Here is a 21,607-nt window from a genome sequence, read left to right on the forward strand (position 1 = left end):
CCCCTGGGTGTGCTCGGGTCAGCCACAGGGGCGGCCTGGGGCGCGGGGCGGGGGTCCCCCGCGGGCGGCGGTCGTCCGTGCCCTTCCCCTGAGGCCCAGCGTGGCCGGGCCCTGCCCACGCGCCCGCCGCGAGCCCACCCCGAACACCGCTGGGTCCACTCCCGCGACTCCGCAGGTGGTCCCCGGCCCCACGCGCGTCTTTCCTGGGAGCCCCCGTCCCCGGGCTGCGGGGGGCACCGCGGCTCCCCGCGGCTCTTCACAAGTGCGACGACCCCGTCCTAACAGCGCTCTCGAGGCGCCGCGGTCAGTGGTCCGGGCCTCTGCTCCGGGCCGGGGGCGCGCGCGGCTCCGTTTCTCCGAGGTCCAGCCCGGTGACCACGGAACGTCCAGCGAAAGGAAGAAGACGTGCACCGGGTTACATGCCCATCTCCTCGCAAAGTTTGAGGCTGTCCTGGGCAGGACGCCAGCCAGCGGGAGGCGGGCCCCGAGGGAAAGAAGCGCCACTGGAGCCCCCGGGCCCTCCGGCCGCAACCGGCCGCTCGCCCAACGCAGTGGCCACTCAAGCGGCGGCCGCCCCTTCCCCCAGGAACCACCGCGCGGACTACAGCTCCCAGAAGGCCGCGCGCAGGCTGCGCGAGAGCAGCCTCCGCGCGGACTACAACTCCCAGAAGGCCGCGCGATCCGAGAGGACTTCCGGACGCTGACGTCGGAGCCGCGCCGGGCCGGGAGGACCGCGGCGGCGGTGAGTGCGGGTTGAGGCCCGAAAGCGGGGCGCGAGCTGGGCGGGAGCCGCGGCGGAGCGGCCCTGGGGGCAGCTGTTCCGGAGGGTGGGTGAGGGGGACAGAGAACTGGTCTCAGGCAGCGAGGGGGTGGCGGGGCGAAAGGGACCGCGAGCCGCGCTTTCTCTCCCCGCAGTGCCCATGACGAAGTTAGCGCAGTGGCTTTGGGGACTGGCGCTCCTGGGCTCCACCTGGGCGGCTCTGACCACGGGAGCCCTGGGCCTGGAGCTGCCCTCGTCATGCCGGGAGGTGCTGTGGCCGCTGCCGGCCTACTTGCTGGTGTCCGCCGGCTGCTACGCCCTGGGCACTGTGGGCTACCGCGTGGCCACTTTCCAGGACTGTGAGGACGCCGCTCGCGAGCTGCAGAGCCAGATCCAGGAGGCCCGGGCCGACTTGGCGCGCAGGGGCTTGCGCTTCTGACCCCCGGCCGCGTTCCCCCGCAGCCTCTCTCCCGCCGCCCATTAAAGAGCAGCTTATTTTCTAACTCTGTCTCGCTTATGGGGCGCGGGAGCTGGGGATTCCGTGCCCCAGCCGTGGGGGAGGGGGCGCCTTCCTGGGGTCACCTCCGCTCTTATCTAAGCATCCTTGTCTGTGTCCCGCCTCCTTCCTTGTTCCGGAGGAGGCTCCAGACCTCTCGAGAGGGAACTGTCATCTCACTTTCTTGGTCCTTTTGACGCCGGCAGGAAGGACTTCTGGAAATCCGAATTCTGTTCATTATGCCCGGGCTCCGAGCTCTGAAGGCCTTCCTAGGGCTCTTCGCCGTCCTGGTTCCTTCAGATTCGTCTTCTGAGCCGACCCCAGCCCGTGGAACAACTGTGGATCAGGCAGTGCACCTTCTGCCCCTCACCAGAGCAGACAGGTTGAGAATCATCAAACAGAGACTACGCTTTGATGGGCAGGGGTAGGCAACGATTTATTTTAAGGCACATTCTAAGGATTTCACCTCAAGGTCCACAATTTAAAAATATAATCTATAAAAAATAAGTGATTCATCTCCCAAGTCCCAGCCAATCTTCCAAGCAAAACACTTTCTTTGGTCCCTCGGTTCTCAGAGCTGTCTTTTTCCTTTCCACAACCTGCTGTGCTCACGGAGCCGGTCAGCACAAACAGCTGCGACAAGGAGCTCTCTTTGGTAGCAGATTGGCCTTAAGGTGCCCAGGGGTCGGGTGAACTCCCTCAGGTCTGCAGGAGCGGATGGCTCCTGTCCTGCTCCCGGGAATACTTCCAGAAAAGCCAGAGGCGAATGACGCTGGTGAGGACCCCTGGTAGGTTGGGCACCTGAAGTCACAAGGGCTGCTATGAGGAGAGGGGCTGCTTCTCCACGGTGCACACCTGTCACCCGTCCCTCTGTGCTCAGCTTACCATGATGTAGGGATCGCCTAGCCGAAACCCATAGAGGGTCCAGGAGGCGGAGGTGAGGAGGGTAGCAATGGTGAGTGGGAAGGAGAGACGCTGGGTTGATCTTGTCTGAATGATCTTGGCCTGCAGAACGAGGATGGAAGACCCCTATTCCACACACACCGTAGAGCTCCCACTTGTCTACGAATTTCCTCAGAAAAAAGGGTCAAACTCCTCTCTGATCTTCTGTTACCTAGCCTTTTCCTCTTGCCTCCCACTCACCTAGCATTACTGCCCTCTCTTCAGGATCGTCCTTCCTTCGGAGGGTAAGCTACAGCCTCTGGCTAAGGGACCCTGACCCTCCTCATTGCCCCCACTTCCCTGGACAGCCCCCACTCACCAAGTCAGCCAGTGGTGAGAGGTACATGCTGATGGTGAAGATGCTGCAGAAAAGGCCCAGCTGCCGGAGCCGGGCCTCAAGCTTGGGCACCAGGAGCCAAAAGTATCCAAAACCCAGGAGAAGGACACCCAGCAGGGTCGCAGTCTGGAGGAGCACCGGACGCTGCAGGGGAGAGAGTAGCCTTCCTTCTAGATGTTTCCAGCAGCCCTCTTGGACTCACTGACCTTGGACTAAGCCTCTTTCCCTCTTTCCAGTGACAAACACATGTCCCATCCCCCACAGCACTAGCGGCTTCTAGGAGAGAAGGGGTTTGTTTTTGTTTTCCGTGTGAATTTGGTACACACAGTAGTAACTTAATAAATGCTGGTATGACTGGGGAAGCACAGCTAATCAGCTCATTTCTCAGCCACTGGCCCTGAGTGAAGGAACTATCGGAGACATGCCCAGTCCCTCAGCTAGCTGGGCGGCAAGGCACCAGCAGGCCAGGCAGAGCGACCAGCCTGCCAGAAACGCGGGGCGGGTGCTCTGAGTGTCAGACGGCGGCTCCACGGAGGAAGGAGGACTGCGAGGCTGCAGCGCCTTCCAGGAAAAGGTGGCCGTGCCGGCCTCTCCTAACATTCTGGGAAGCCCGGCAGGGCGCGCGGCAGAGAGGCGGGTCCGCGGGAGGGCTCTACCTTCCGAGGGCAGTAGTGCAGGTACACCAAGATATAGGCGGTCTGAAGCACGGCGCCCGTGGCGTTGACGAAGATTAGGGTCCCGTCACCCTTCAAGGCCCCGTAACTCATCCAGCTCAGGTTGCTGCAGGGTGGACAGGAGGGTCGTTCGCCACGGGGATGAGGATGGGAGGGGGACCCCAAGGGGCCTCTTTAGCGTCCCCCCCCAACCTTTCCCGCCGCAAACGTCGCCCCTCTCACTTGATGTCGGTGGTGAGAAAGGGCAGGAACTGGACACTGTCCACGCTCCGGGTCGTCCGCATTTGCCTGAGGTCCGAGCTGTAACGGGACCCGAAAGCAGAGGTGAGAGATGGGAAGGGAGAACCGAGCTGCGGGGGGAGTCGAGATCCCCGATGCCTGTGGTCGTCCTCGGACAACTGCAGGTCCCGCCCCCGCCCGCAGCTCTCTGGCTTCTCTCTCAGGTGCCCAGCCTCGCCCACGTGCCCTGGATCCCTCGACCCGAAGCCACTTTGACCCAGGTTTCGGATGCAGCCCGGAGCTGCGGCCACCTCTCTGTCCCCGCTCTCCCTTCCTGGCTTCCAGTCCTGCCCAGCCTCGCCCGGCCGCGCTCTCACAGGCCGGTGGAGTACATGGCGAGGGTGAAGAGCACGCAGGCTCCGGAGAGTAGCGAGTCGGCCGCGCCGCCCGCTTCCATCTGCCCCCGCGTCGGATCCTGCACCGCGCGCCGGCGTCCGCTTACTGGGCCGGAGCCCGCGCCGCCGGAGCCCCGCCCCTGCGTCGGGCCCCTCCCCCCGGCGCGCCGCCGTCCGCCGGAAATGGACCCGAAGCCCCGCCCACAGGACGTCCAGCCGGAGCCAGGCCCCGCCCCCGCCGCCAGGCCCCGCCCCTGGGGTCCGCGCCCTCGCGAGGCCAGACACCCGCCGCCCCTCACTCTCTGCTCACCCCCTGCCTCACCCGAGCCCCATCCTCAAGTCTCTGGCGCGTGAGGGGTCGTGGCCGACCTCAGTTACCGGACCTGTCCCGCCCGGAGCCCGGATGGCTACCTCACCTGCCCAGGCTCTCCCCTGGATTGTTGAAGCCTCTGCCCAGCGTCTCCCCTAAATAAGGGGGCTTTCTGGGAATCACAGTCTGTCAGGCCCTCTGCCTTCCGCACACTGCCAACTTCGGGTGACTGGGCCGGTGGGCTGGAGCACTGCCGCGGACCCCCCAGTCCAGCCGGCAGGACCCGCTGCTGACAGCTCTCCCTGCAGCCGCCCACGGCCCACTCGCCCCGGTTGCTGCGGCTGCGGGACCCCGCGGCCGGCCGTGCCTCAGCCGGTGTTCCCCTGACGCGTTCAACAGCAGGAGCCCAACAGTCTGCCAAAGCCCAGCGCTGCCGGAGTAGGTAGGGTGCAGCCTGGAGCCCCCGAGACCGCCGTGTGGCGCACAGAGGAGGAAGCACCCCAGCCTTCGGTGCTGGCCGGGAACATGTATTCTTTCCAGAAGGAAGGAAGAAAATTGAAGCCCAGTTGCTACCTGGTGTGCCCCAGAGCCTAGCACATGGCCAGGACTCAGTGGTCCTAAATTAGGAGGGGGTGGGGGAGCAGGCAAGCATGTCCAAATAGAGAAACAACATTGTTTTACTTTTCTGTATAAAAAAATTCCAGTTGTAGAAATCACAGACACACAAGTTTATGTACAGATCCTGTACGCGTGGGCCCTGCCCTTGCGGCTACACTCTAGGCACGGGGTGGCACAGCCCCCCTGCGGGCACCGCTCTGGGCAGTGCTGCCCCCAGCTGGGACTGGATGCAGTGCCTGGTTACTTCTCCATGGCAGCTCCAAAGACTTCCGGAAGCCTCGGGAGAGACACCCGGTCAGCCCAAGCACGCTGCCTCTCTGCTCTCTGGCTCCCAAGCAGGGAACCGTCTCGTGCTTTTCTGTCGGTCAGTTCATCTGGGCATCCCGGCTCTCTCTGGAGGGGCATCTCTGCCAAGTTCAGTGTCCGCCTTCGTGGCCCCAGGCCCCTTCCAGCTCGGCCCCTACAGTGCCCTTCTTAAGAGGCCACATCCACACGGCTCGTTTCTTTGGCTTGAGGTCAGGAATGGTGGGGAAAGGACTGTCCCCACTTCTTTGTCTGTCCCTGGGGGTGGAGCCAGGGAAGGCACTGGCAGCTTTGATGAGCTCCTTTGGGTCAAAACCCTTAATACCCATTTTGAGGCTGCTGAGTGGCAGCTTGTGCTTGTGGCGGGAATGGTTCCCAGGACGGGTGAGGGATGCCTCCGTCCGGCCTCCTAACCCCGTTCCGATCATCAGGTCAGATGTGGCACACCCCCTCACGGGGCCTGCAGCAGCAGCAGCGGCAGAAGCAGCACAGCCCAGGCCAGTGGGAAGAGGCGGGGGGCAGCACTGTGACCGATGCTGTGGAGAACCTGTGCATCTGGATCATCTGCAAGGTAAGCGGGCCAGTGCCCCCAAGGTGAGCGACCCTACTGCAGCCGCAGCCCCCAGCTCCACGTGGTTCCCCCAGCCCCCGCCTGGCAAGGGAGCCGCCTTCTATACCTCCGTGAGCAGACCCCAGGCCCAGTCTGCTCCAGCTACCTACCTGCCAGAAGTCTCTTCTCCTGGGGGTTGACGTGGGCCTGAGGACTGTGAGCTGAAAGGAAGAGTGGTGGCCGATCAGGGCTTGTCCCGGGGAGGTGAGTGGGACTTCCCTGCCATCCCCGGTCACTAGCCCAGGCCCCGCACACAGCCAGAGGAAGGAGGCGCACAGGGCTCTGACACTCACTGATTTTGCCATTGACGGTCACCTTCAGCCTCAAGCACTGGTCTTCCTGGAGGTGGATGGGTTTGGCTGCAAGACAGACCCGGGCAGAGCATTAAGGGAGGAAACTTCTTTGGGAGAAAACCCAAGTGCAAATGCCCCCTCTTCCTGCTCATCTGTGCGCCGCACCTTCCTTGCTTGCTCACTCTCTGCCTCCTGTTCAAGCTCCCACTCTCTGCAATGACTCTTGGCTTTGGAGGTGGCGCTGAAAAGCACACAGACCCTGGCCTCTCGCCGCAGCCCGTCATTCACTGCCCCCAGCCTGAAGTTGGCTGAGGCCTTCACACTATGTTCCCCCTAGCCAGGCCCCCCTGAAGCCACCAGGGTCTCTCCACTGGTCTTAGGACGGAGTCCAAACTCCTCCGCACTTCCCAGGCCCCCGTGATGAGCCCTGTCTACCTCTGCCCACTGCCAGGGTCCCTCCTGCTGCAGCCAGACCGAGCCATATGGAGGTCCCTGAAGACGTCATGGTCCCTCTGCACATGGTCCCTCTAGCCAGAGTCTCTGCTTGTCCTAAGCTCTTGGGTCATCTGCCGCAGGAACACGTCCCTGAGCCTCCCTGAGCCTCCCGAGCCCGGCAGGTACCCACGTCACTTCCCCAAGGCTATGAATCTTCACAGCCCGCTGTTCTAACAGTCAGTGCCCCGTGTGTGTCACTTTCCAGCCTCCTGGAGGACAGAGACCCTACAGTGTTTTATCTCTGTGCCTGCTGTGCAGAGTGGAGTGCCTCATACACAGCAGGTCACACCACGCTGTCACACAAATGCATGAAAACAGTTCGGGATGGGAAGGAGCCATGTGCGGCTCTGTCCTGAGCACGTGCCTCCCGCTGGCCTGGCCCCAGGCGGCCGGCACAGGAACGGGGGACTCACAGATATAGTAGTAGCTGTGTCCCTCCTTGAACTCCTTGCCCAGGGTGAAGGGCGTGAAGCGCTGGAATTTCTCCGACAGTTTCTCCGGGCCGTGCCTGGCGCTGGGCTGGTCGCACTTCCAGCGGACCTGGTCTTTGGACCGGGGCTGGCACAGCTGGTACTGCTCGTGCTCCACCAGGTACAGGGTGTACCGCTCCATGGCGGCCTCGGCCACCGTGTGGTCCTCGTAATGCGGGCAGATGATGTCCAGATAGTCGTTTAGCTGCACGTGGACCGTGTAGTCCTCACTCCGGAACCTGCGCGGGCGCAGCGAGAGCGAGCCGGCGGTCACTCGGGGGCCCAGCTGGGGCTGTGAGCTTCCAAATGTTCACTGGGCCCCGTGAAGATTTTTCCAGAATCCCAGCTCTCCGTATTTATGGCTCTTGACCCCTTCGGGATCTTTACACCATCTTCAAACACGCCTGCCCCCCAGCACTACCTCTCGCTCACCCTCTAAATAGTGTCCACTTTAGTGCCCTTCGGGTACCAAAGCACTTCGTGTGGCCCCCACATCGTCGCCCACAGAAGGGCCCCTGGAGGTGTCCTGCTCTTCTCCGGGAAGCACTTCCCCAAAACTGTTCTCCCAGTGGCTCTTTAAAATGCTGTCAGCCCTCACTCTGAGACCCTTCCGGGCAATGGGGGTCAAGGAACCCCGGCTCTCACAGCACCTGCGGCTTTGAGGTCCCCCACTCCTGGCCCCCGCCCCCACCCCCAGCCCGAGCCCCTGGGTGCATTCACAAGGGCCAACTGAACCTCCATCCCGAGCCTGCTGGGCCCACAGCAAATCCCCCTGCCGGCTCCTCGCTCCTCGGCTTTGGGCTCAGGCCTCCTAGTCCTCTTCTCCCAAAGCACCCCAGACCTCCCAGTCCCTCTACTTCCAGAGCCACGCTGCCCCCTCCGAGGAAGAGCGCCCGGAGGCCTCAGTGGGAGGCCTCCTCTTCCACCCACCAGCCCTGGGGCAGCCTGCTCCCTCCCGCAGGCCCCTCGGGCTCCAGCCGGGCGGCCCGACACCTGGCTCCAGCCGGGGCGGGGCGGGATCAGGCCGGGCGAGGGGCCTCCCCCGCCCCGCTCCGAGCGGGTCAGCGGCTCTGCACTCCCCGGCGCTGCCAGCGGGACTCAGCACTGTTGGCTGCCCACCGACGCCGCGGCCCGGCTGGGGGGAGGGGAGGAGTTCGGACGGGAGGCCTCTGGGGTGGGCACCCCTTGCCCCGGCCGCGGGCCCCCCCTTGCCCCCACCGCGGCCGGGCCTGGGGGCAGCGTGCCAGCGCTCGCCCGGCTACCCCGGGCTCCTCCCCCACGGGGACGCGGCGAGGGGGGAGTCGCGGTGGCGGAGGGGGAGGGGAGGAGGCGCGCGAGTGAGGGAGAGGCTTTTAAAATTCCTCTCTGGAGAGATAAACAGAGAAGCCATTTCAGAACAGGTATTTCAGCTCTGGGCCTGGCGTCTTTCCCCCATTCCCGTGACGGGCACTGACTCATTCCTCGTCCACCCCTGCCACCCGCCCCAGCACTCATGAGAACCTGCCAGCATCTCCCTTGCCCAGCGTGCATGGCCCCCCACCCCCGACCCCGGGGCCACGACCTGCCCTGGGCCCGGTCCGGTCCTGCAGGCCCAAGCCGCTGACGGGTCTGAGTGGCCGCGGCTCCCCAGCCCAGCCCTCCTGCCCCAGCCGCGCACCTCACCCCCCTCCCCCGCCCCGGCCTGGAGCCTGGGGCCTGGAGATCCGGCTGATGCCCACTGCCCTGAGTCACCCTGGCCGGCCTCACCCCCAACCAGCTCCTCGCCCCCTCATCAGTGCTGCAAGCTGACCCGGCCTGGCCGCCTGTGCACTGCACTCTGCCTGGCTTCTCTTCAGTCCTGGGGCTGGAGGGGTGTGTGTGTGTGTGTGTGTGTGTGTGTGTGCGCGCGCGCGCGCGCACGCGTGCACACGTGTGGCCAGATGGACAGGGCAGAAGCTGTGCTTGCTGGGGGCACCCATGACTCCCCTCTTGGGAGTACAATCTGTTCCACTCAGCGCTCCTCTGACTCTGACTCCCGGTCTGGGAAAGGGGGCAGCCTCGGCGTCAGGGAAGGCCTGGAGGGGGGCAAGGAAGAGGCTCCTTCCTGAAAGAGAGGAAATCTGGGAGCTTGGGAACGGAAAAGGCCAGGTTCCCCCCTCCCTACTCATGGCTTCCTGCCCCTCCTCCTCCTCCAGCCGGCACCTGGCATGGGCATAAACAGGGACTTCGCTCTCTCCCACTAGGACAAGATCGAGCAGGAGCTGAAGGACAGGAAGCCTGCGGTGGAGAGGGCTGACCGGGTGCCCCTGTGGCCGGTGGGCAAAAGGGCACTGGCCTCCGGGGTTGGCAGCCGGCTGTTCCCTCCCAGACCCACAAGCCCCAGCCCACAGACCCCCATCAGGCAGCGTGGCCGCAGGGTCAGAGGAGGCTGGCACAACATTTTTCTGGCGGGGGGGAGGGGGGGAGCGGGGGGGGGGGGCACGCGTGCTAGGGCTGGGGGTGGCTAAGCTGAGTGGAGTGTTTTTCCCGACCCCAAGCGTCCCAGCCCCATTCCCTGCTCCACCCTGCCCCCCTCTCCCCTCTTCCCACAAATATTGTTCCCATAACTTCAGAAAACTCAAGGGCAAGAACAAAGGGTCCAATGGGGCTTCTTCCTCCCAATACCACTTGCCTCCCAGCTCTAAACCTGCCCGGGAGAAATTAACTCCTTCCTGCCCAGAGCCCTCTGTCACCCTTTTTAACCAATTCACTCCTTCTGAGCCTTTCCCCTGCTCTCCCTCTGCCCCCCCCCATCTCATAAACAGGTGACTCCCTCAGCCTATGTACACACCGCATGTGCCCCTGTTATGCCAACTGGAAAGACCCCTTGTGGGGGGGGGCTCCCCCCGGGGTCATCTCAAACACAGAACACAGACGCTAAAAGTGGGAAGGCCAGGTCCTGAGGGGGCCTGCTGAAGGGTCCTTCCAGGATTGCAGTGACCATTCTGCTTGCCCCTGATGTCACATCAGGTACCTGTCCATGTGGGCAGATGTCCAAGTGACACACAGAAGCTTGTGGCAGAAGGGCCTAGAACAAGAGCCCTGACCGGCAGGAGCTGTTCAGCAAGCGCCCCTCACTTCAGGGTAACAGAGGTGCCCAAGAGAAGGAAAGGAAAGGCAGAAAGATCCCTGTGCAAGTAGTCACGGGCGGGTTCCTGCCCAAGGGTGGGGTACTCCCCCGGAAGAAGGGAGGGGGCAAAGTCTACGGAATCCCTCCCGCCTCTGGTCAGGGTTTGGCCGGGACAGTTACCGGGGCCAGGGGGGCTCGGGGTGGGCAGTGCCACCCGGCTGCCGGCCGGAGACTCGGCGCTTACTTGGGGTTTGAACTGTTCCAGAAGACGGTGTGGCGGTCAGCAGCGGCCAGACTGCAGCACAGACCCAAGAGCGGGGCCCAGAGGAACTCCATAGCGCTGGGCCTGGCCCGGCCGGGCGAGGACGAGGGGCTCCTCCGGGTCCTGTTCCCGCGGGCTGTCTCGGCGGCGCCCTCTGCACCGCGCACGGCTCTGGCCCCTCCGCCAGGCGACTCCGCCTTTTGGGCCGGCGCCGTCCGCCGCCCCGGCCCGCCCCCGGCCCCGCCCCACCCCGCCCGGAGCGCGGCGGCCGCGGGGCTTGGGGGCTGGGAGCTGGAGGAGGTGGAGGCGGTGGGGGAGGGGAGGGCCGCGGAGCCGAGCTGGCTCCGAGCGCCGGCCGCGACCAAGGTGCTCGGCGCCGCGGCTTCGCTCGCTGGCGGCTCTGCAGGCGACCCCGTGGGCCTGTGCGGGGCTCTGGGTCTGTGTCCCCCGGCCCCGTGGCGTGCGGGAGAAGGGAACGAGCCGCACGTGCAGGTCTGCGAACGCGCGGGTCTGGCGGGCCGCAAGGTCGTCCGCAGGCCGCGCACCTTTCCCGAGCCTGGCACGCCCGGGCTCGGCCGCCCCTCCGCACACGCGCTGTTTGTTTTTGTTGGGTTTGTCACTGTTGTCTTTGTTCGGGAGATTGTGTCATCGCCTGGATGCCGGGAATAAAGTGCGACCCTGTGTGATCGAGTGTGTCACGCGTGCGGCCGGGGCTAAGGGCGCCTCTGCCCGTCATTAACAGCGCGAGCGAGGGACATTCGGGCTCCTGGGCGTTCTCTCTCGTTTCCAGTGCGCCAAAGGGCGCTAGTGACGTGCCTGAGCGCGCGCGTGTGCGCCGACACACGTGGGTACCGAGCGAAGGGGCTTTGAAAACGGAGTGAGAGTCCGGGCCTTCACCGAAGGTGACTAACTGGGGCCACGCCTGTGCACGTGTTGGTGAACGGCGTGTCTACACAGGGGCAACGTGCACCGGCGAGCGGGGCCTGCGGGGGGCGGCGGGGACTCGCACGGCGGCCCCCGGGCCGGGCGGCGGAGGCTCCGGGCCGGCGGGACCCTCCCCCTCGCCAGGCGCTCCCACCCGCTGGACTTGGCCTCCCCGAGCCCCGCTCCCCGCCGGGATCTGCTGGCGTCTGGAGCAGGGTCGGCGCGAGGGAGGACAGGTGTTGGCCGAGGCTCGCGTGTGCGTCTGGAGCGGAGGCCCGAGGCCGTGTGCCTGCGTGCGTTCGGTGGCTCGTGTGTGTCACCGCGTGGCAGTCCGCGCGCCCGGCTGGCGTGGCCAGCGTGTGCGCCTTCCTGGCGGGCCCTTCCCCGCCGCTGCACCTCGCCGGAAGCTGCAGACCCGGGGCTCCCGGCCGGCTCGGGCCCAGCTCCCTGCAGCCCAGGCCGTTTCATCCTCTTCTTTTACGGCCGGGCCTGGCGACAGCGCCTGTAATTACACGCGGCCGCGACGCCGCTGCCAGTTGGGCGCGGAGGTCCCGCGGGGGAGGAGCCCGGGGCGAGGAGGGCCGGGGGCGGGGGGTGCTGGCCTCCGAGGGCCGCGGGCGGCAGGAGGCGAGACCCGCCCCGCGGACTGTAAACACCTCGGAGCGTAACCGAGTGTCTGCGTCCCGCCCGGCTCCGCGCTCCCGCCCCCACCCCCCGTGGCGCGCCCGGCCCGGCGGTGGCAGACGTGCGGCGCGCGGCTCCCGCGGGTCCGAAGTCCAGCCGCCCACCACCCCAGGGTGGCGCCTCGCGCGCGCTTGGCTCACCTGGGAGGACACCTGGGTGTGGGCTTCCTACGTGCCCCTGGCGAGATCACCCGATCCCTGCTCCGGGGATCGCCGCTCCGCGAGCGCAGGGTCTGTTTGTCCACGGCCGCGCCAGCCCGGCACCTGGCGCACGTGGTAGTTGGTCCGTCGGTGTTCGTGGAGGGAGGGAAATCCCCGCAGACGGAGGGGCCAGCTCCTGCGGGACTCACTGCTCTGAAAAGAAGCCGGGAGAGGGTTACGGAGGGGAGGGTTGGTGGCAGCTCCTCAGAGGGGGTGGCCCTGGGTTGCCCGCCACAGGAGACGGCTTGGGGCACACCCCCGTTTCCCGACCGCGGGGCCTGGAGGCCGGAACGTGTGGGGTCCCTGGGCTGCGCCGCTCGGCCGGGCAGGTTCGGGCGCGCTCCGCCCAGCCTGGCGGGGCCATGTCCGTTCCCGCTCTGCCTGCGTCTAGGGCTGGGGCAGGGCTGGGGCGAGCCGGGTGGGGAGGTGGTGGGGGCCTCTCCCAGCTTGGCGCTGTCCCCAGTTTTCTCGCTTGAGGCTTTGGTTCCTTTTTGGTCCCTTCGCTCCCGGTATTCGTGTCGGGGGTCGTTTGTCAGACTCGATGGGGCACCTCAGGTGCAGATGTTAAGGGCACCAGGGTAAGGGGGAGCCTAAGGTGAAATTCCTGCCCTTGGGAAGCCCCCAGGCCAGTAGGGGACAGGAGAGACAGCCACTGGCTTGGGGCTGTAGCCCGAGCTGCTGTCCACCGCGCCCCTGGCTCGCCCTGCTGCGCCTAGAGCCTCGGCGACGCCTGCTGGACCTAGAGGAGGGCTGCAGGCACCCTGCGATCCAGGAGACCTCACCAGGCACTTCCGGTCTGACGCTCGGCTGCCCCCCCTCCTTTCCCTTCCTGCCCCAGCCCCTGCCTGCCCAGGCGTCTCTTGTCCTGCTCTCAAAGCAGAGGCAGACGGCCTGTCCCCGCTGAGTGGTGCGCGGTGGTTCACTAGCAGCTCTGCTACCCCCAGGCAAACATCTGTGCTCAGTGACGCGACCTGTCTGAGGTGGCTGTCTGTCTGTCTGTCTGGGAAATTCCCTTGTGAGTCCTTCTTGGGAATTCCTGGGGTACAGGATTAGCCCTCTGAGTGCTCCAGGGCAAGCCTGGCCTCTGCAGAGAGGGGGCTGTCCACCTTGGGGGGGGGGGGCAGGGGCACTCCCTCCTGGAGGGCCCTTTCCAGTCTGGAATAGACAGAGCTGCTTGATTGCCACTCCCTTGCTGAGTGCTCTGTGGTTTGAGGTGGGGAAGGCCAGGGCCACCTTGTCCCAGGGCGCCCTGAGGGCATCTCTGGGCGATGGGGTGAGGCGGGACGGGCCCTGTCAGGGTGAGTCCTGAGCCTGGAGCTCTGTCCCTGTTCTTCTGAAAAATAAAGGCTACGTTTCCCACCGTATTAGTAATGTGTGTATGTTTCTCGAAAGTTGGAAAAAAGAGACCAGGAGAAAGGGGCAGGGAAGGGCCAGTCACTGTTCGCATTTTGTTTCTTCCTGGCCGGCCCTTGCTTGAAACTTTGCTCATTTTAGATAGTGTGATAAATATGACTCATTTCTATTGTTACTTCTTTGTTTCCCTCTTAGCTTTGCAACAGAAGACAGTTTCCATGTTATAAACCCTTTGTATACAATATTATTAATGGCAACGTAACAGAGGCTGCGTGGACATAAATCAGAGCCCCCCCCCCCACACACACACAAACACACTCGGGCTCTCCTCGGCTGCTGAGCACAGCTGATTGCCTCTTAGTTCTTAACAGGGTCGCCCGGGGCGGGGGGCTCAGATGGTTGGGTCTGCCTTCTGCTCAGGTCATGATCTCCAGGTCCCGGGATCGAGCCCTGTGTCCGGCTCCCAGCTCAGCAGGGAGTCTGCTTCTCCCTCTGCCTCTACTTGTGCTCTCTCTCTTTCTCTCTCAAATGAATAAATAAAATCTTAAAAAAAGAAAGAAAAGAACTTACAGATGACCCTGAGATTGACTCCCATTCAACAAGCGTTTATGGTGTGCCCACTCCAGACGGGGGCTCTGGGTGGGGCCCAGGGGCTTGGTGGAGGACAACAGGTAAGGGCCGTGCTCTCGTGGAGCTTACATTTTACATGAAATCTGGACATCTGCTCTCTTAGATTTTGGAGGATCTCACAGATGTGAGAAAATGTTTTTGATGTTGCCAAACGGAAGATAGATTCCTTTGACTACGGGTCAGTTCTCTCACTGAGGGCCAAGGTGACCAGAACCTCATGGATCTGTCCCTCCCTCAAATCCAACTCCAGAGTTGGAGGGGGTGGGGCAGACTCAGAGAGAAGGGAGAGAAGTGGGAGGTCTTCCCCGCCCCAGCCCCCAGCCCACTGTGGGGTTGGGGGGGAGGCTGGGCAGGATGGGGAGTGGGAGGGAGATGGAACAGGATGTGCTGAGGAGGACGGGTCTGTGGTTTCTGCACAGAAAGCACCAGAAGGTGTTTTGCACTGCTGCCTTTTCCACGGAGAACTGACTAATCACTCACGCGGAACACTGTGCCGGGAGGCGCTGGGGGCTCTGAAGTACGTCTTCGCCCGCAAGGAATTGAGTCCTCCTGGCAAATACGTGGTTAGAATATAGGCTGAGAATGTAATAGAGACCTAAGTGAGACAATGGGCTGTGGGCTCACAGAGGAAGGAATGTTTATTTGGATGAGGAGGGCTTCACGGAGGAGGGGATATTTGAAATGGGTTTTGGAGGATAAGTAGGCATTCACATTCTGAGATGAGCGTGGGAGGGCTGGGAGTCTGTGCCCCATTCCTCTGGGGGAGCCACCAGTACAGAATGGGTCTGGGGGAGGAGATGAGAGCGGAAGGCTGTTGGCAAGGGCCATGTTGCCAATGGCCTTGAACCCATGCTCAGGAAGGATCTCACACATTGTTCTGTAGCTCCCAGATCTTTGAGCAGGAAACAAGCAGCCTGGTGTGTAGAAAAATCTCTTGGGCAATTAGAATGTGGGTCAAGGAGGGAGCTCAGAGGTAGGGGGGCTGGCTAGTTCCACTGGAGGGGTAGGAGCGGGGTGGGGGAGGGGCAGAGCGCAGAGGGAGAGAGAGAAGCAGACTCCCAGGGAGCAGGGAGCACCCCTCCCATGCAGGACTCCATCCCAGGACCCTGAGATCATGACCTGAGCCTGAGCCAAAGGCATATGCTCCGCCAACCCCAGAAATAGTGGTTTGAACAAGAGGTTTTGTTTCCCCCCATGACAAAGCACTCTGGAAGCATCTGAAAGCTGCTCATTGGTGTCGTCAAGGAGCCGGTCCGTCCTGCCTGTCCCCTCTTTGCTGCCCTCACAATAGTGGTCAGAAGATGGTGGCTTCAGCCACAGAGCGACATTCCTGCTGTGGGAGCCGCAGGAGAAAGGGGTGGGAGCAGAAGGTCTTGTCCTTGTAAAGATCTCTTTTTATCTGGTAAGGAAATCTTTCCTAGCAGCTGCCTAGACAATCTACTCTCTGGGGAAAGACCTGGCCCAGTGTCCACGGCTACACCTGCATGTTGGAAGGAGAAGGGGCCGCTTGGACTCAGCCTCGGGCCCACGTCCCCCAGCTGGGACCTTCTCTGCTCCCCAGAGAAACTGAGTCTCTTAGCTGGGGAGGAGGGTGGGCACCGAGCTGCACCCACTGGAGGCAGGTGGGATGTCGAGAGCCAGTGCGACTCGGGCGCGGAGTGCCCCGGGGCAGCCGGAGGTGGGCGTCTGCAACTCAGGAGGGTGGGGGCTCAGTGTGCTTGGGGTCCGTGCCGAGCCTTGAGTCTCCAGGTGGGAGAGGAAAGCCCGCTGGATGGAGGGCTGGGAATTCCTTGGAGCTAAGGGGACCCCACGAAAAACCACTTCTTTTCTAGCTTCTGTTCGCTAGGACCCACACCCCCGCCTTACACACGCCTTCTAGAACAGATAGTACAGTTGTCCTTGAGAAGGTCAAGGAGTTAGTGACTTCTTTGCAGTCTTCCAAAGATATCTTCCCGCAAATAACTACGGAGGGATGGGGCAGGTCATCGCCAGGTTTCCCAAGACGACTGACTCATCGAGAGCCCAGGCTCCAGGGTACCGGTGACTGATGGGGGGTCTTTGTTCTCGGGTTACTGGGAACACATGTGCTCTACCACCCTCAGTAAACACCCCAGTCCCAAGCGAAGATGAGGCTCACTGTCCTCTCCTTTCCTTTCTGAGGCTCTCTTCCTATCTACTCGGCCGTGTCCTTGGTGAACTCTGCTGCCTTCTCCTCGTGGCTCTGGTTTGGTTTCCACTCAGCATGAAGCCAAGGGGCCTCTGGCTGGGCCCGGTGTCCGCAGACCCAGTCGGCCTGCATCGTCTGCCCATTGCGACCCTCCCCGCTCCTGGTCTCCTGGGGGGGGGGGGGGGAAGCCTGTGAAAGCAGGCAGGAGAAAGGCCACTCTCAGCGCTGCCTGTAAACCTCTTTTCCACCACTGGCTAGAATCTTCCCGGGGACATGGTATAAAACCAAGAGTTTAGATACTTATTTCAAAAGAATTCCCTTTTTTTTTTAATTAAAAAAAATTTTTTTTTTTAATTTTATGGGGCGCCTGGGTGGCTCAGTGGGTTAAAGCCTCTGCCTTCGGCTCAGGTCATGATCTCAGGGTCCTGGGATCGAGCCCTGCAACTCTCTCTCTCTCTCTCTCTGTGTTTCAAATAAATAAGTAAAAAATCTCCTTTTAAAAAAAAACATTTTATTTACTTGACAGAGAAAGACACAGCAAGAGAGGGAACATAAACAGGAATAGTGGGAGAGGGAGAAGCAGGCTTCCTGCTGATCGGGGAGCCCCAGGTCTATGGTCCCAGAGTCCCCTACCTGGGTCCATCCCAGGACCCTGGGACCATGACCTGACCTGAAGGCAGACGCTGAATGACTGAGCCATCCAGGTGCCCCAGTAAATAAAAAATCTGAACAAAAAAATACCTAAGCACATTTCTGATAAGGGCATTCTCTACCAGACTACAATGCCCTTATCACCCCGAGACAGTCATTAGTGGCAATTAAGTCAATCAAATAAAACTCTCTAGTATTCCTTCCCCAATTTTCTCTTCGTAGCATTTTTTTTTAAAAAGATTTTATTTATTTATTTGACAGACAGAGATCACAAGTAGGCAGAGAGGCAGGCAGAGGGGGCGGGGGGGGGGGGTAATGCAGGCTGAGCAGAGAGCCCGAAGCGATGCCGGGCTCAACCTGAGGGCCCTGGGATCATGACCCAAGCCAAAGGCAGAGGCTTAACCCCCTGAGCCACCCAGGTGTCCTGCTTTGTAGCTTTTCAAAAAAAGAAAAATCCAAGGTTCCATCAAGTGTCACTATGTTTGGTTGTCATGCCTCCTTCAGTTTTCTTTAATCTAAACAGGTCCCTGGGGTGCGTGAGTGGCTCAGGGGGCTAAAGCCTCTGCCTTCAGCTTGGGACATCCTGGGATCCAGCCCTGCATTCCGCTCTCTGCTCAGCAGGGAGCCTCTTTCCCCCTTTCTCTCGGCCTGCCTCTCTGCCTACTTGTGATCTCTGTCTGTCAAATAAATAAATAAAAATCTTTTAAAATAAAAAAAAATTTTATTTTAAAAGATTTTTATTTATTTATTTGACAGATCACAAGTAGGCAGAGAGGCGGGGGTGGGGGGTGGGGGAGCAGGCTTCCCGCTGAGCAGAGAGCCCAATGCGGGACTCAATCTCAGGACTCTGGGATCATGACCTGAGCTGAAGGCAGAGGCTTTAACCCACTGAGCCCCCCAGGCGCCCCTATAACCTTTTTTTCTGATGACGGAAGGAGTATATGATCTATGCAGAACATGCGGTGGAGGAGAAGGTCACGCACAGAAGTGGCAGAAATCTCAGGACCCCCCATCCCGCCCCCCCCCCCCGTCCCCTCCTCAAGGCTATGGGGGGTTTATTGTGACCATCTTGGTGAGGCCCCAGCTTAGTGCCCATGTGACGGCCGGCTCGGAGCCCTCACCTTTGTGCAACACTACGACCGCCCAGCGTGTTCAGCTGCGCACTTGATCGCGGACTGTTTCATCTTTACAGACTCCCACACATTGCGAGGTGGGCAAAGGCAGGAACCGGGCCCCCCCGGCCCCCAACTAGGCCAGGAAACCGAGGCTGGAGGGCGGAGGTCTCCAGAATTCGGACGGCAGCTGTGTGGGGGGCTTGGGTCTGGGCTGCGCTCCCCCGTCCACACTGCCGCGGTGCTGGCCTGGGGGGACAGCAGAGGCCCGGGCCTGAGGCTGGCTGATCAGCTGTGGGCACACCGGGTGGCTGGGGGCGGGGGAGGAGCGAGTGTTTGTAGACCGTGGGACGGAGGGGGAGGAGCGGGGCACGGAGGCAGGAGGTTCTGGAAGGGACCGGAGGGGGCATGTGGGACAGGTCGATGAGGTGCAGACCTCCAGGGCTTCCGCCCACCCTGGCCTGTTCCTGCGGCCAGTGGGTGTCCTCCAGGAGCTCAGGGCGCCCTTCAGGAGCGTTTATTGAGGTCCGTTCGCACATCAGGCACTGTGCCGGTGCCGCAGCACAAGCCAGATGAGGCGCACTGGGACCAGGGACGGAGCTAACAGAGGTGGTTGTGCCCCCGCAGAGGGGACTCCAGAAAACCCCTTACCCTCTCTGAGCCCGCAGTGACTGTCCCGGGAGCCCCAGGAGCATCAGCGTTGCTTCCACTGGGCAGAACCGGATAAACGTGGCCACGCAGAGCCCTGAGGTTCAGTGGGATTGAGCTGGGGGGCCAGGACGGACTTGGGGGGGGTCCAGCCCTCAGAGCCTACTCTTCTCCCCAGGTTCCTAACTGCCCCCAGATCCTCCCTCACCCCCTACCCTGGTCTTGGTGCCATCACTAGCTCAGGGGTCTTGGGAAGCTGAGTCTGACCCAGGCGTGTGGGGGGGGCGGTGAAGAGGAGGTGGGGGAGGGGTGCACACGTGTGTTAGGAGGGGCAGGAGTGTACAAACAGAGGGCCAGGCGGGTGTGTGGAGTGTGTGGGACTCCGCTGGAAAAGCTCCTCTCGGGCACGAGTCCCATGTCCTGTCCCCGTGTCCTGGAGGGAGACTGGCTTTGGATGGGCCAAGGCCATTCAGAGTGGGCCTCAGAGACAAACCAAGCGGGCTGTGTGTCACTGGGGAACCGTCAGCTGTGGGAAGGCAGAGTGCGAGAGAAGCTTTGGGGACTCCAGTGTGGATGGTGGACAGGGTGGCCCCGGGGGGTCATAGCTTGCGTCACAGAACCTTCCAGGCCCCGGGCTCCTCGGAAGCACTCAGTGTACATGAGGGTCCTCATCGGCACAGCCACCGTCCAGGACAGGCAGTTCCAGTGGCCTCGTTTCACAGATGGGCAAACCCCAAGTACAGACATGTTCCTAATTTCCCCGAGGCCACACAGCTGGTCAGTGGTGACGCCAGCTGTGGAAACAAGGTGGCCTGGCCGCCCAGCGGGGCACTGCACTGGCCAGCGGTCCGCCCACCGCTCCTGGAAAGGGGCAGTGAGAACGGGCCTCGGTAGGGCCCCGGGGGACACGGAGATGGAAGGCCATCCTGGAAATGACCTCTACAGATGCAGCGGTTCGAATGTGGGGGGATGACGGGGCTGTCCCTTCAGCCTTCGAAGCCCAGGCAGGAGCAAGAGCTGCGGAAGCCTACAGATAAAGTCCTCAGGCCTTTCCCGCTGGAGCTCGGAGCACAGCCAGTGAGGTGCTCCCCTGGGGCTCCTAAAGCACAAGAGGGATTCAGAGACGGGGGGACTCCAGTGCTCCTTTCCTACCAGGATGTTCCTGTGCTCTTGGCTCTAGCTCTGTGGCCCGTGCACCTGATCCCTGCCTGTCCCCCTGCTCCCGGCCTTTCCACCTATTGTGAGAAATACTGAATTTCCTTCCAATAAACCCTGTTCTGTTTCAAGTGGCTCAGAGCCAGTTTCTGTCCCTGGAGGCCAGGGACTCACCAGCAGAGAGGTCAGTGACGGTGGAAGGTCCAGACCCAAGAGGCTGGAAGTGTCAGCTGCAGACGTGTCCCCGGGGAAGGACAGGAGCTCTCCTTGAGCAGGTTGAGGTTAGTTGTGAAGTGCTCGGGGAATGGGTTGAGATGTTGCATATTTGGGACTGGGCCTGGGACAGTGCTCTGAGTGAGCAGGGAAAGGGGTTTGAGGCCCTGGAACGCATGCGAGAGAGGGCGGCTTGCAACCAGTGCCCGCCAGGACCAGGCAGGCATCGGAAGAGGAATCTGGATGGAGAGGGCTTCCGTTTTCTCCTTCATGACGCCTCCAGAGGATCACGGTCGGCGGTGAGCGCGACGATGCAGGCGCGGCGCTCAGAAAGCAGGTGGGTCTGCAGTGTGGGAAGACCACGGGGTTAGCGATTATGATGGGAATTCTGGGGGCTTTTACTGCACAGGGACAGTCACGGATTCCAGTCCCAGGCTCCTGCTCCTATCTCCTGACCCAGGACCTCATGCTACCCCGCACCCCTGCCAAGTGCCCCTCAAACGTTGCTGATGGTTCCCACCAGCTCTCGCTGCCTGCCAGCCGGGAGCTCCCTGCTCTCTCCCCTGCCGCCGCCGCGGGGTCTCTGGCGGGTCGGGGCTGCGCACAGCTGCTCTACGGCTGGACCGACGATGGGTTTGCACCTCGGTTGCCAAGCTGTCCTGCCAGGTCTTCCGGCCCTCTCTCGGGGGGGTGGGGGGGGCTTTGCTGCGGGGCCCTGAGGGAGCTCCCTCAGCCCCTCCAGCAAGGACTCTCCTGTGAGGAGGGGTCCCCTCCTGGTTGCTTGGCGATTTTCCACCCTGGCACACACTTGCCCAACAGGACTGAGTCCTGCCACAGTCATCACTGATCTGCTTTCTGTCCCCACCATGTAGGAGGCTGAGGACATTCCCGGGACCTCCCCCTGTTGGGCCCGCCTCTTCCCAGCGCCCTGTGTTCACACAACTCTCTTGACTTAGAGGGCAGCTGCACAACCCCCGGGTCAGTGGATGAACCTGGGTGCCCTGCGGGGGTCGGAGGAGGCGAGGGCTGGCAGGCAGTAGTGTCTGACCCTACTGCGGACCCCTTGTGCCCTTCTAGAACAGGCAAATCGAATGGACGGGACCAGTAGCAGTTGAGCGGATGACTGGGAGAGGGGGAGGGCGTGGGGAGGGGCTGGGGGTCCGACTGGAGGGCGAAGGCAGCTCTCTTGGGAGATGGAAATGTCTTCATCTTCACGGTGGGCATCGTGTGAATACACTTGCTGAAGGTCATCAGCACCCACACGCTTGGAAACGTGCCGATACAGGGCGCCTGAGGGGCTCTGTCGGTGAAGCGTCTGCCTTCAACTCAGCTCACGATCCCAGGGTCCTGGGATTGAGTCCTGCGTCCGGCTCTCTGCTTGGCAGGGAGTCTGCTTCTCCCTCTCCCTCTGCTGCTCCCCTGCTTGTGCTCTCTCACTCTCAACTAAATAAAATAAAATAATAAAATAAAATAAAATAAAATAAAATAAAATAAAATAAAATGTGTGAATAGTACCACACGCAAGTTCCACTTCCCTGAAGGTGACAGAAAACAAAGAACACCACCGCCATAGTCCTGGTCGCCTGGGACTCGCGTTT

At 62.1% G+C, this 21,607-nt stretch overlaps 4 protein-coding genes across 5 annotated transcripts; 1 reads left to right on the top strand and 3 right to left on the bottom strand.

Moving 5' to 3' along the window:
* The first annotated feature begins 630 nt into the window (after positions 1-630).
* DPM3 (dolichyl-phosphate mannosyltransferase subunit 3, regulatory) lies at positions 631-1,263 on the top strand. The gene is made up of 2 exons (XM_059145798.1): positions 631-742; positions 916-1,263. Exon 2 carries the CDS (start codon positions 921-923, stop codon positions 1,197-1,199), a length of 279 nt encoding a protein of 92 aa, XP_059001781.1. The 5' UTR covers positions 631-742; positions 916-920; the 3' UTR covers positions 1,200-1,263.
* Positions 1,264-1,666: 403 nt separating this feature from the next.
* SLC50A1 (solute carrier family 50 member 1) lies at positions 1,667-3,964 on the bottom strand. 2 transcript variants are annotated; one of them, XM_059145794.1, is made up of 6 exons: positions 3,806-3,964; positions 3,432-3,509; positions 3,192-3,315; positions 2,518-2,679; positions 2,142-2,261; positions 1,667-2,057 (listed from the first exon to the last, which is right to left on the bottom strand). In XM_059145794.1, exons 1-6 carry the CDS (start codon positions 3,883-3,885, stop codon positions 1,956-1,958), a joined length of 666 nt encoding a protein of 221 aa, XP_059001777.1. In that variant the 5' UTR covers positions 3,886-3,964; the 3' UTR covers positions 1,667-1,955. The 2 variants fall into 2 exon arrangements, with proteins under 2 accessions (XP_059001777.1, XP_059001778.1); XM_059145795.1 differs by having other exon boundaries at positions 3,740-3,867.
* Positions 3,965-4,792: 828 nt separating this feature from the next.
* On the bottom strand, positions 4,793-10,388 carry EFNA1 (ephrin A1). Its single transcript, XM_059145796.1, has 5 exons — positions 10,255-10,388; positions 6,866-7,161; positions 5,958-6,023; positions 5,775-5,825; positions 4,793-5,618 (listed from the first exon to the last, which is right to left on the bottom strand). The coding sequence occupies exons 1-5, from the start codon at positions 10,344-10,346 to the stop codon at positions 5,506-5,508; spliced, it is 618 nt and encodes a 205-aa protein (XP_059001779.1). The 5' UTR covers positions 10,347-10,388; the 3' UTR covers positions 4,793-5,505.
* Positions 10,389-10,754: 366 nt separating this feature from the next.
* On the bottom strand, positions 10,755-21,233 carry LOC131814490 (uncharacterized). Its single transcript, XM_059145415.1, has 5 exons — positions 21,063-21,233; positions 16,241-16,398; positions 14,775-14,848; positions 12,021-12,630; positions 10,755-11,698 (listed from the first exon to the last, which is right to left on the bottom strand). Exons 1-5 carry the CDS (start codon positions 21,231-21,233, stop codon positions 11,674-11,676), a joined length of 1,038 nt encoding a protein of 345 aa, XP_059001398.1. The 3' UTR covers positions 10,755-11,673.
* Between the last annotated feature and the right edge of the window lie 374 nt (positions 21,234-21,607).

Source organism: Mustela lutreola, chromosome 14 (assembly GCF_030435805.1).
Source record: "Mustela lutreola isolate mMusLut2 chromosome 14, mMusLut2.pri, whole genome shotgun sequence".
NCBI lineage: Eukaryota > Metazoa > Chordata > Mammalia > Carnivora > Mustelidae > Mustela > Mustela lutreola.